This window comes from Eurypyga helias, unplaced genomic scaffold (genome assembly GCF_000690775.1).
Source record: "Eurypyga helias isolate BGI_N326 unplaced genomic scaffold, ASM69077v1 scaffold32473, whole genome shotgun sequence".
NCBI classification, from domain to species: Eukaryota; Metazoa; Chordata; class Aves; order Eurypygiformes; family Eurypygidae; genus Eurypyga; species Eurypyga helias.
This window is the reverse complement of record NW_010243613.1, coordinates 4652-18402: the sequence shown is the minus strand read 5'-3', so window position 1 is coordinate 18402 and position 13751 is coordinate 4652. Positions and strand designations below refer to the sequence as shown.

General features: G+C 41.0%; 1 protein-coding gene across 2 annotated transcripts in view; it reads left to right on the top strand.

Annotated features, from left to right (window-relative positions):
- MND1 (meiotic nuclear divisions 1 homolog (S. cerevisiae)) overlaps positions 1–12584 on the top strand; it is a 38221-nt gene extending 25637 nt beyond the window's left edge. For both annotated transcript variants that reach the window (XM_010149499.1, XM_010149498.1), the window contains exons 6-7: positions 10613–10657; positions 12334–12584. In XM_010149499.1, the coding sequence (XP_010147801.1) occupies positions 10613–10657; positions 12334–12440 (152 nt within the window). In that variant the 3' untranslated portion in view covers positions 12441–12584. The remainder of the gene's footprint in view (positions 1–10612; positions 10658–12333) is intronic.
- The last annotated feature ends 1167 nt before the right edge of the window (positions 12585–13751 follow it).

Below are 13751 nucleotides of genomic sequence, written 5' to 3'. Positions count from 1 at the left end.
ATTCCTGCTTTATTTAGCATGTTTTTAGAAAGTCCAATTACTGATAATTTTTGTGTCTTAGACTTTTACCTTTAAACCAGTGATCTGAACAAGTCTAGACAAAGTGTATCTCAAAAACTAGCATGCTGCCATATACAATACAGTTCATGTAGCGATTTTCACGTCAGCATCTTACTGTGCTTTCTTTGTTTATTTTTAAATGGACAGGATTTCAAACCACAAATATCCAGACAGTTATCCTTTTAAATCTCTGAAAGTGCAATCTCAGAGGCATCACTACTAGCCCAGTTCAGGGTTAGAATATTTTCTAAATCTAGTACTTATATGGCTGTATGAAAAGAAATTTGGGAAAACATCTAGACTCTACTGAATACCATGAAGATGTCATGCTATATGTAGTATGTACTCGAGAGTGTCTTTTTTCATTGTAGATGCTTCACAAATTTCTAATTCTTCTATGTCCAAACACTGAGAACTTCAGCTTGACAAAGTCTTTTGAAGAAGTACATTAGAGTGTACAGACAGTATGAGAAAATATTTCTGGGTTTACCATTTTTTTCATTCATCTTAATATCTTGAGGCTGAATGCTGAAGAAGTAATGTTGATCTAGGTGCTGGGTTTTGTGGGTTGCATAGTTTGTGGGTTGGGGTTTTTTTGTTTTGGATTTTTTTGTTGATACACCCAGATATTATGCTCTGCAAAGTTCAAATCAATTTGAAAATGCATTATGCGTACAGATGTATTTAATGGTACAAAAACTTAGTACCAAGTGCTGGACTCTTTTAGGAATTTCTTACTAATGGTGGGAATGGTCCTTGTTCCCAGAGCAGGAACAGTAGTGAAGAACTGCAATGACGCTTAGACTGTCCTGGCTAATGGAGAGGCTTTAAAGTGAGTTCCATCAATTTTACTCAAAATGTGTCAAAACACTACTAATTTACAGAATGGTTTAATGGGGTTTCTTTTATATTTTGTGGCAAAGACTATTGTTCAGAAAACATACCAGAAAGGTTATTTAAGCTAAAGAGCCTTGTCAGTGCTTACAGTTAATGAACTATTGAGTAGCTATTTTTATAAATAATGATTCACTTGGAAAATTCAATGTCTACAAATAATTTTAAGCCCAGTCTAGGTACCACCAAGATCAATAGGGTACAGATCAAGTCTATAGAGTAGTTTTTTTAATCACCCCTAGCTCCAGTATGTTCAGTTTGCAAGCATCTGAGAGGTAAGCTGTGCTTTTTATGGTTTATGCATCAATAACATTAACAAAGAATCTGCAGTTAGAAATCAGTCATTCTGTTGGATTAGACTAGTGTCTTTACCCACACTTAATGTTAGCCTTAGAGGATTAAACTAAGCTTTTTTTTAGGAGTGAACCACACACTTGCTTAAAAGTACATAGAAAAAGAATAGATTTAAAAGCAGGCACCCCTTTTTTTATTTAGCCTTATCTTTCAGAGAATTGTTTATTTAATGTATTGGCTCCTGAAGATCTAGATGAGGATGTGACAGGAAATAGACAATGTATGTTCATGTACGTAACTGGTGTGCTATCTGCCACTAACAAAAACAGAACCACAAAGCCCACCCCCCTTTTTTTCCTCCTTCATCATGGAGTACCAGAATAAATATAGATGGGCACCGGTAATGAAAGAACACATTTACTCGACTAATTGCATCAATCTAAGATTATTATTTTTATCCTTCTCTCGCTCCCTATACTGTTCTTTGAACGGCTTGTCATTAGGTTGGAAGGTTGGCAAAGTAAATTACCTGTTCAAAAGCTACATTAAAAGCAAAATGCTTTACCAAAACTAAACATAACTTTATTCCTAATTCTTTCCAAGAATTATAAAAGTACTTGCATGTAATCATAGTTGTACATAAATTTTAACTGTTAAGTAAGGTTGAAAAAGGAACAGGGTACTAGTGAGCGGAGTTGCAAGTGTATGCTTCGTTACTAATGCTCCAGGCTCCTTCAGTTATCGTAGCAAGTGAGAAGGAATTGTAAGTTTAAACAGTATCTATGCTCCTTTATCTTCATCCCTTCCAATTTTATTTTTCTCTTGAAAATCAAGGGAGGCTTGTTTGCAGTTCAGTTGTTGAAAACACTTGCTGGTCTTTCGACAGAGCAAACGCTTGCAGAATCTTGCTGTGATTACTGGCAGCCATAATGTGGTAGCTTTAAGGGCCTTCCCTGACAAGAGAAGGTTAAAGAGTTCCCACCTTGCCTCTTCATTCCTGTGCTGCAGTTCGCCAGTGATAACAGCAAGTGAGTCAGAGCTGTCAGCTCGAGATAGGAACTGATGGTATTCACATCCTTGTCTTGTGGCGGACACTCTTCAGGTCTCTGAAATCTCCCTTTCCACCAAACAGCCTGTCTGATGAAGTTTTTCGCTGCCTTATTCTGAAGGCTTTCATACGTGTGTTAATTTGTCGTGCATCTCCTGGGATTGTCGGTCTCAGTAGTCATCCTGAAGAGCAACCGGGACCAACTAGGAGCACGTCAGGTGACAGATTTTCAAAGAGTTTTTCCTGAACTCTGCAATGAGTTGGAACTGTGTAGAAAATGGATTTGGAAAGCACTGAAGGAGAGAGGAAGAGTAGTAGGTAAATGGGTGAGCAGTTTCTGGCACTGCGAAAGAAAGGAGAGTATAACAGCCACGAAGAATAGTGAGTGAAGGACCACCATGACAGACTGCTGCAGCTTAAGGTGCATCAGCACGTGTATTTCTAAGGCACAAAGCTTGAAGTGAAATGTGAGGCTTTTGACTGAAGCTGGGGAGCTGAAGTTCAGAAGGGTCTTTTGGCTTTCAGCAAAAGGTCCTACTTCTCTGTATTTCAGAGAATTTCTCTGTCTCTGTTTGTCCTAGAGTTTGGACTCAAGCTAAGAAGTTACTCTGCAATGACAAACTGTCCTGAATGTTTAGACATATGCATACCTGTGTTCTTATACGTCAAACAGATTCTAGCAAGATGATTCTTCTTGGAGACCTTCAACTTAGGCCAACTTGCTTTAAAATTAAGATGCATTTTAGTTGATTAAGAAAAAAAAACAAACCCAAACCAACTCATTTTTCTTCTGTCAGTGAGGTTTTACTTTGACACTCAGAGAAGAGGCAGTTGGAAGGTCAAATCTTCAGCTAACATATGTAACACCCTGCTTAAATAAACTGGCTACTCTGGAAAGTTATCATTTCTCAAAATTAAATGGGAAAGCTCACAAGGCTTATTTTTTTTGTCCTTTTTGTTTCTTATCTGTTTAGGTTGGAATGGCAGAAAAAATATGTAGGGTGAGAGGCAGATGGATGAAATATGAGGGAATAATTTTATTGTCTGAGCCAGTACGTGTTTATGGCAGAAGTTGCTGAGCTGCTTAGGAATGGTCGACACTTGATAAAATCTGTGATGTGAAAAATGGCTACGTGTGACTACATTTGTGATACTCCTTGATTGAGAAAACCATCAGCAGCAATCCATTTGGCCACGTTTTACAGCCATGAAGAGCTGTAAAATGAAAGGAATCTGTAGATCATTTATATAAGAAAAAAAAAAGGATTTTGTGCAGTGATTATTTTGCTTAGACCTGCTAGGTTAGTTGTGTATGGTACCGTTCATTCAGACTGTTTTGATAAACACATAGTGATGTTCAAAGGGATTTTTTTTTTTTTTTGGTCTTTTCTTGACTTCCATATGCCAAATGATGCAAAGGTATTGTGGATTTTTAATTTGTCATCTCTGTGCTAAGTTGCAGGACTAACAAATGTAGTCTTCCCTGGCCTTGTTTAAAACAAAATGTGTTGCCAATCTCGTATGTTAGGGATTATTATATCCCAAATCTTAAGGGATGGTAGAGTATGCTTTCCTTATGAGCCTATCTGGACTAGGACTGTGTATTATTGGTGTATATTCCTAATATAGATGCCTTGTTCTGTGCTGTTTAACTGCAGATATTTTTCAGGGCAGGTTGTGTGAGTGCAAAACTAATCTCGGCACTACATTTGAGAGTATTTCCAGTGCTTTTCTTCCCTCCTCACTTCAGCATCTTCTTGAGCTAGTTTCACTGGAAAGAACAGGATATCAGGAAAAAAAGGCTGGATCAGAGAAACAATTTGGAAACACCTAGAAGACACAGAGGTTTTGTCTCTGCTGCTGTAAGAGACCTTTGGTGTCTTGACACGGTTTTGCATGATACTGTGGTAAGGAAACTAGGAAAACACAATTTTGACGAAACTCAGTAGTGTGAATCTCCAACTACTTCATAATTGTACCCAAGGTGCGTTGATGAGTAATTCAGTATCAGAAAGGGAAGTGGAATCGATGATGTTCAAATATCCTGTCATGTCTGCATCTGCTCGGTATTTATGTTAATGAGCTGGATAGTAGAAGAGAAGATCCGCTGTTTTGTGTGCAGATGATGAAACCAGAAGGGGCTGCACGGACAAAGGAGAAGGTGCGATTTCAGTGAGTGTGACAGATCGCGAGGATAGTCTGAAAAACACTGAATAAAATTCAGTAGTGGGAAGTGCAAGGACGTATACGCATTCAAGGGTATTGTGGTACATAAATGATCTGGAGCAGATAGTTGGGGGAGGGGATTGAAAAAGCTGTCAGGGTTATAGTAGTTTACAGGTCAAATGTAAGACGTGGCTGTTACGTGAAGCGAAATGGCCATACTAAGATACAGAAACAGAAGTATAGCCAGCAGTGAGATGCATGAAGTGTTTTTCTGCTCAGGTTGGCATTAGTGAGTTGTAATACTGTGACAGTGTTGGATATCCTTCTTGAGAGGTATATAGCTAACTACGGAGAACTCAGAGCAGGATGGAAAGACCAGACATCGAGTTACCGCATTCTAGGAGAAACAGTTTTATAAAAATAGGACTCAAAAGGAGATTGCCTCTGGTGGGTTTCACTTATTTCTGTCTCCTGCGAAAAAGGAAAGCAATAGCCTATTGCTCAGGTTAATGGAGAAGTCAGCAGTAAGTAATAGCCTTAAATTGCAGGGGCAGGGGGAAAATTAGATGAAAAGCTATTCTAATGATGGCAGTAATCAAAGGCAGAACTAGATTGCCTGGGGAGGTTGTAAAAGCTCCAACACTGGAAATCTTAAAAGCATGCTGCAGAGCCCTCAGGCATGGCGTAGGTAAGGTTGGACATGCACTGAGTCGTGGGTACGGAGACTGGAGAACATTCTGCGATGCCTTCCAGACACTTCTCTGCAACTTCTGTGCCACAAGAGGTGTGCAGCAGTGACCTCCCAAACTAGACAAAAGCCATAGTGCTGTGGGATGGGCCTTTCAGCAGCAGTTTGCTGTGGATATGGAGTACAGAGCTTTTACTAGTAAATGAAATGGGGAGGGAGTTGTCGTCCATGGGAAGAAAAACAAAGTGGTGTTGGGGACCTCTGAATCAGAAAACTGGTGTGTTTGCTTCCCTTTCGTAAGCACACAGATTCTCTCTGTCCTCTGGATAAGAACAGATGTGTTTTAGTTGTGCAACCAAGACTTCAGCGTGGGCTTTCAGGTAGAATACTTGAAAGGTAAGTGGTCTTTTTCTGCGGGTTCTTGAGCGCAGTAAACCTAAGTGCCAGACCCTGTATTTTGCACAGAGGAATCTTTCGGTAGCAGTTCTGACAAATTCTGTTGGACGTTTTTCAAAGAGACACTGTGAACATACTAATGAAAGTTGACAGTGTGACCTTTTCATATGGGACAGAGGGAGCTTTTGCTGATGGCACTTGACACTTTTTTCAAACACGCTAATATCACAGACCCTTTAAAAGCATATTCTCAGAGATGTGGATCAGCTTATTAGGAGCTTCACTGTGCGCTGCCGTGTCTCACCTATAGACAAGACTGACACTATGTTATGCATTTGCTCAGGTTTATGTAACTGGCCCGTGAGAACAGTTGCGGCTGTTCTCTGCATTTCATGCAGGAGAATTGTGATTGGCACTGTAAAATTATTCCTTTGCACACATGCTGAAGACTGTGCTTGTATTTTGCGTGTGTCTGCTGTCAGTCCCACAGGTTGATGGGTGACTGTCTCCTTGAAAAGCACTAGTTCCCTCTGCAGTCACGTGTCTTTCAAGTGAGGAAATCCATACAGTTTTCTTGTGGCATTAGTTGCAGTAAGTCAAAACTGGCACCAAACTGTGCTAATTCTATAAATGTAACTAGCTTTTGTTACTCTGTAGGAATAGAGGTTCCTGGATCTGAAAATGTTGTTAACACATTAAAACCACTACTTATAAAAATCCTTAAAGTTATCCTGAAAATGCCAGAGTATAAGATAGGAGAGGAAAGAAAGCTACAGCTCTTTCTTCATTTCCAGGTCTGTCGGTGGTTGTGAGCTGGTTCTGGCTGTTGACATGTTTTTAGTATAGCTGTTGGAGCCAGAATATATTACCTTTACAGTGTGATTTTTAAATACTATTCAGTGGCTGCTTCCTTAGTATTCCTGTAATATTCCATGCAGGATTTCAAGCTTGTTTAAAGAACCTGGAAGCAGGTTTGGGAAATGTTTGTAAGGAGGTGGTGGTGGTTGCTATCACAATTTTTTTCACCCATGGAAGTGTCTGAAGACTAAATCAGTCTCCTGGAGCATATATATTGTGTTGAAGAGGCATGCAGTGGTATTCCCCTCCTGTGGGAATATGTGAGGTTTCCACAGATTTTGGTGATTTCATTTTGGAATGCAAATAGGACCTTTAGTTCCCACCATCACCCCTTCCAGGACAGAAGTGAGTAAATCTGTGCCTGAAACTGGTCAGCGGCGGATACAGGTGTGTTTCAGCCAAGGGGCTGACTTGTGTCCTGCAGGCGTGAGAGCAAGAAAGTCTGTTGATCCATTGTCACACAAAATGGGTGAAATAAATATGTCATGTCCAGAACAAATGGATTACTCTTGCTGCCAGACAGCAATGGTATTTATTGTCAGCCTATGTGCAGATTTATAAAGTAGAGCATAACTAGGGCCTAATAGTGGCATTGAGAACATCTGGAAGCATCTGGAACATATATGGCCTCCTGTATTGCTCACAACTTCTGCACATTTGGCCCTTTAATGGTCTTGCACAGTTTCTGTACTGGAGCAGTGTTTAGTAGCTGCCAAAAATCAAGTTCTGATAGAGCAGCTGTGGTTGGCAGGAGGATCAGCAGGACTCCAGCCGAGCTTGGGACCCGATGGTTGTGTCGGTTTTGGCACCTAGCCAGTTGCCCTCTGCACTGTCTCAGAGTTTCTCCTTTTTACAGTTACACAATTTGTGTCCTGATTCTTCTTTGGTATATACTTTTTTTTCAAGTTCCCATGCTATTATCTTCTTTTAGGTCTTATACCTTCTCTTTCAGTGCAGTCTTAAAACCAGGAAGCCAACAGCTGTATGATCCTGTGAATCAGAGAACAGGCAATTGGAAGTAGTGTGACTTTGAGTTACATCAGTATTTAAAGTAGGTGTGTCTGGGGAGGTGCCTGATTTCCTACTTCTCCTTTCCCTCACCCGCCATGCACATTCACCTACAGGTGATCCAACAAATACAAGTTCCAACAAATAACTATCTAAGGCTTCCAGAAAGTAGTCGAGGTGCAGATTCCTTCATTTCTCTCCATCCCTGTTATGGAGCTGGGGGCCTCCAGAAGATGCTGATGATCATGTAAATGCTGCTGGTGTCCTCAGGTGATGCGGGTCCATAACTGCCAGTATCTGTTTCTCCTTCCTCCTTCAGGCATGGTGTTGGATACAGCAGGCAGCCAAAATACTGCAGGGGAATTGTAGGCAAGGGTTCATCCTGATCCCAAGGGACTTTAATCTTGCCTTCAGATAGCTATATGCTCAAGCCCATAGCCATGAGCCCACAGCTGAGGTGATGACGCAGTAGCTTCTGGGGAATGGATGAAGTGTGTTTCCCAAACCCCAAAGTAAAAACAGAAATGGGGGGGATCCAAGTGACGGAGTTAGTGGTTAAGCAGACCGCGGTGCCATCCTGCAGCAGTGCCAATCCCCCTTGATGACAAGAGACAGCACAAGCTGTCTTCTTTGCATGAGCTCGCTGAGGCTAGATATTGGGAACACGCGGCTGCCTTGCAGCTTCCCAAGCTGGCTGGCATTGCTGTTGGTACAATATGCCTGATGCTCTAAGCAACTTTCAGTGTGGCAGAATAAATCCATACCTGCATCCCTGTGGTGCTGACGTGTCCGTGGGCCTGCGGGCCAGGCAGTGTAAAAAGGAAATCGCAAGCAGCAGGCGCTTGCCCCGGCCTCTCGCGAATGTGTTTCCTGGAGGTGGCACGTGCGTGAGGCTTTACAAGTGGCTCTTGTGTCCCCAGCCCTGAGCCTCCTGGCAGCAGAGTAACGTGAGGGACATGTGTTCCCAGCCTCTGAAGGACTGACTCAGCCTCTTCTTTTGAGACTCAGACAGGCTGTTTCAATGTCACCTTCCCCATCCTGAAGTTCTGCCTCCGCTCGTGATCCTTCCACACTTCTGCCATGACACTTCGCTGCCAGTCTGTGATCAGTCCCAGGTGGTGCATGGGAAGAGTGACATGGTTAAAATACTTCATTTTATTTGTGTAACTTTCAGGAATTTCTTTTGTGAGTGTTTGGGGGTTTTTTGCTAGGTAAGTCATTGAAGCGTGCTGTCCATTGTGGGATTACCCCATGATAGCTTCCTGTTCTTACTACCATGATTTCACTTCTAGCCACAGCTCAGTTTTAGGCAGCCACTGCCATTCTGACTACCCTGTTGGCCAGCTGGTATCTGTTGGTCACCTCAAACTTTTCTTCTATAGAGATGTCACATTTTAAAAACACACGATGACACGTGCGGATTTTAACGTGCGTAAGCAGTGTTTGAAAGGTGACAGTGCACCATGCTGCCACTATTTTTTTTCATGCACTGCACCATACGGTCCCTGTGCTTTAAGCACAGGGCTGCGTGCTGAAAGCTGCAGGAACATAGAGCTGCGCTGTGATGCAGAAGCACAGGACTCAGCTGGTTAGCTGCCTCCAGCAAAGCAGAGGTTTCTGCTGAGACCTACCAGTCTGTGCTGGGGACAGTCTTGGCTCACCTGCCGTCAGGATGTGTCACCTTGCAGCTCTGGGTCCATGGAGTTTAATCCTACCTTACTTTCCTCCCCTTCATTTCAAATTGAATTACTTGGAGTCAGATACAGCTTTCCAGTTTCGCTGCAGAGTTTCAGAAAAACGCTGAGTGAAGTATCACAGCTAACACACACAACCTTGAGCAGTGAAAGCCCTTACTCTGCAGACCCGCTTTATGTAGCGTTGGGTAAAGGATTGTTCCAAATGCCGTTGCCTGCCAATATGTTGTTAGTGCTGCCAGTCACGGGACTGAACAAGAGGGGGTGGCAACAAGCAGTCAGCAAAGAAGGAACCCGCAAGCGAGGAATAACTTGAATTTCTGGTGCATGCAAACAAGCAAAAAGGCCATTTTCTCACCCACTCCCTTTCGTTTGCCTGTCTTCTTTTTGTTTTGTTTTTCTTCATGCCATGCACAAGCTTTCTAATTGGAGGCCACTTCTAGAAACTGCACTGGTTTTGAAACAGTTGTTTTACTCTGGCTAAAACATTTTTCAGATCACTTACTGAAGTATTAAGGGCAGAATAATGAGTCCTTAGCTTCCTGTGTACTAGCAGATGATTTTTTCAACGTAATTTAATTTTGCCTGAAGTATACTCTTTAGAACAATGGATACCTGATCATATATTCACTTCTCGCTAACCCTGGAGACAAGTTTCATGCTGACCATTCAAATGAGTATTATCTTGCAAGTACTAACAAGGCTGACTGGGAATAACTAAGTTATGCGTAGGCGTGAGAACCATAATGATTCTGATAAATTCCCACGTTACAAACCAGCCTGCTTGATTTGATGCAGTACTTACTTTAATGGGAGCAAGGTGATCTTAGGGAGATTTTTTTCTTGATACTGTTTTGCCTCGTGGAAACTATATACAATCTATTTGTAGTAATGGCAATACACCATTATGTATTTAGATCTGGAGCGGTAGTAAGGGACAGAAGCCAAGTTTAATAACCGGGAGCATTATTTTCTCTTAATTTCATTGAGGCGATTCTCAAAGCCTGGGAGACCTTCCAGAGCTATATGATAAACTTCTGGATTAACGTGATAGACTGCTGCCCCCGTCATTTTCCTTATCTATATAGAGTCCTGCATACAGATGTGATAGATTACTTATGTATAGAGAGGATTATATTTTCCATCTCGGTTGCCTCTAGTATCTTCAGGCCATGTATCTAGTTCCAATCTTGGTACAGACAATCGAGTCCCCAGGCAAACCAAACTAGGATTATTTTATTTTAAAACACGCTTTAAAAACTCTCAGTTGTTCCTATGGTATCTTTTACGTTCCTCTGCTCCTGTTTTCCTTTAACTTAGCTTTGTGCTTGCTGGAACCTTCAAAGTGTAAAACAGAAGGAGGGTTTGTAAGCTGTAGAATAACTTCCTTAGGCTGTGTGGTTCTCTAAAAATGACATCAGTAGGAATTCAATCTATGTGCCTTGAAACAATTGTATGATTTTACTCTAATGTATGCTTGCTTGTTTGTTTTCTTCTCTATTTCAGGCCAAACAAACAAAATAGCCAAGGAGGCAGCCAATAGATGGACTGGTGTGTATGCATTTATAGTGCTTAACAGTGCTTCAGACTAGAGCAATTTCAGTAAAAGACCTATTCGTTAAGAATTTTAAACTTTACTTGATGTAGGATAGCCCTAGCTTACAAAAACATGCAGAAATATATTTTGCTTATAAATTATCCTGATTCAAAAAAGAATGCATTTTCTCAGCCTAGGTACTGGATGTACTTCACCTCACAGAACATATTTGTTCTTCTGTTGCTGTCTTGCACAGCATGTTAAAACCTGCAGCTCATTTTCTTGGTTGAGTTAAAATCTCTTAAGACAAGGAAAACACTGATACAAAGAGACCGGTAAATGGTAGTGTCCAGGTATTCAGAAAGTTTAATTATTTTTTTGTGAGTTTTCATCTGTTTCTAAAGAGTAGATTGCTTTGAGGAATGTTACTGCTGCGACCGTATGATGGATGCTAATATAAAGTAGGTGTTTCTGAAAGTAATTAATCAGCTTTGACATGCAGGAGAAATGCTGCACAGTTTTGAGAAAGGTTACTGTGATAACATTTGTATGGAAGTTTAACTCTATTTTCTGTTGTGGCTTAGCTTTACTATATGGCTGTATATTTCCATTTTGCAGAGCAAGCAGTATGTATGTCCTTACCTTTTTAAAGATTTAGCACACTGTTTGTAGTTTTTTTGTTTAGAGTTCATCTGCTACTGGTGGACTGCTCACTGTTATTGGTTACGTCAAGTGCTGCAGGTTATCGATGTCACAGTCTTTTGACTGTGATTATTTTATATCTTCGTTTGCACTGGGTGGTTCACTGCATATTGGGAAATAAAGTTACGTATTTGAAAATAATTCCTGGGACTACTGTTGTCAGGGCCTTCTTGATGACAGGCTGTTCTCAAAAGCCTTGAGAGAGTTAAAGGAACTGTGCTGCAGCCTGTAGAAAGTACATTGCTGTTTAAGTAGACAATTAGGTTATATGCTGTAGCGTATTTTTCTTTTGAAGAGGCAGTTCTAAAACCAAATTTCTGGCAGTTCACGTTAAAATATTTTGAGGGTGTGCAGACACAAAGAATGCTTCCTGTCTTCAGGCATGCTGCAGTTAATGGGTGTTAGCAATGAGGTAGTGAGTTTCAATCCATACTGCAGTGAAGAACGATGTTACACTGAAGAGACCGTGTATGCTAGGGTAATAGTAATGAGGTGCTAAAAGAGAAATGCTGGCTAAAATAAAACTACTTGATTTTTTTTTTAACTTTCAAACAAAATGTACATTATCTGAATAAACATACGCAGCACTAAAAAGAACCTTATAGATAAGTTGAATCTGATTTTCAGTTGCAGAGAGTCAGACGGTAGGTATCTAGTTGAAAAAGGACGTATAAAATACTTATTGTGCATATTTGCACTTTCCTCATCACCCTATAGCAGGCTAACACTGTAATTGTAGCTTTCACTCATCTAAGACGAGCAGGAAAAGATAAAGGTAACCTCCACAGAAGACATATGTTACTTAGCACTGGATACAAGTACGTCACTAGCAGAAGCCTCTCGTGTTCTGTTCTAAATCTACTTAATACTTATGTTCCCCATTATGTACCTTTTTCACATACACAGAGAGTGCAAATGGAAGGATTTTGTTGTAGCCAAGTCTATAATTAATGTTTTACAAATCAAATGTTTTTCATTCTGTTTACAGATAACATCTTTTCAATAAAGTCCTGGGCCAAACGTAAATTTGGATTTGAAGAGAGCAGAATTGACAAAAGTTTTGGAATCCCAGAAGATTTGGATTATATTGATTAGTGTTCAGCAGTTGAAGGCTGACACAGTTGTACATAGTTTCGTTAAATATTCTCAGTTGGCATTTAAATGTGTCTGAATCCTCTCCAAATGACTGACCACCCTTGAATTTGCAGGTTTTGTTAATATTAATAAAATTGTAAAAATAGTTGTTGCATTGCCTTTTTTTCCCTTGTACTTCTAAAGGGACTTCTAGTAATTCGCTTGGTTACTTCTCTGAGACAGAGTAAGGGAGAACAGGGGTTGTAGGGAATAATTATCAAAGTCCGGAGATTGGTTTTTACTCTTGTTTTTGTTTAAGTGGGAGTAACAATAAGAACTGGAAGCTCCAGGGATTTATGTTTAAATCTGTTGAAGACATCGGAGTGGAAATAACAGGACGATATGGAATAGAATTAATTTATCCCTCATCTCAATAATGAAATACAGGAGATGCTTAGTCCATTAGTGGATGGAGACAGGAAGGATGTGAGTGGAAAGGCTGAGTCTGGTTTCAAGTTGTTTTTACCGTGTTGCTAGAACTGCTTGTAAGTTTAGTGACAGCATGTTGTTTGTTGTCAGAAAATATTAGTCCATCAGAGCTAAGTCTTTTCCATCGGATGGACTGGATTTGGCACTGAGAAAGCTTCCCTGATCAGGATTGTTGCTGCATGGGAGAGGAAGCTGTTGTGGTTTAACCCAGCTGGCAACTAAGCACCATGCAGCTGCTCACTCACTCCTCCCTGCCCTGCTCCTGGGGAGGAAAATTGAAAAAAAGTAAAACTTCTGAGCTGAGGTAAAGACAATTTAATAGAACAGTGAGAGAAGAGAAAATAATAATAATGATGTTAAAAGAATATACAAAACAAGTGATGCACAATGCAGTTGCTCACTACCCACTGACCGATGCCCAGCCAATCCCTGAGCCACCCCCCAGGCAAACTCCCCCCAGTTTATATGCTGAGCATGGTGTCATGTGGTGTGGAATGTCCCTTTGTCCAGTTTAGGTCAGCTGCCCTGGCTGTGCTCCCTCACAGCTTCTGGTGCACCTCCTCACTGGCAGTGCATGGGGAGCTGAAACCTTGACTTGGTGTAGGCACTGCCCAGCAACAACCAAATCATCAGTGGTTATCACACTATTCTCATGATAAACCCCAAACACAGCACAGTTTCGGCTACCAGGAGGAAAGTTAACTCTACCCAGCCGAAACCACATTGCATCGAGATTTAGGATGCCAGTGTGGGACCTGAGAGACCAAATTCAATTTGCTGTTCAAACTGAATTGAAGATGCTCAGCATCTTTGAGTTTATACCCTTTTTTTCAATTTCAGACT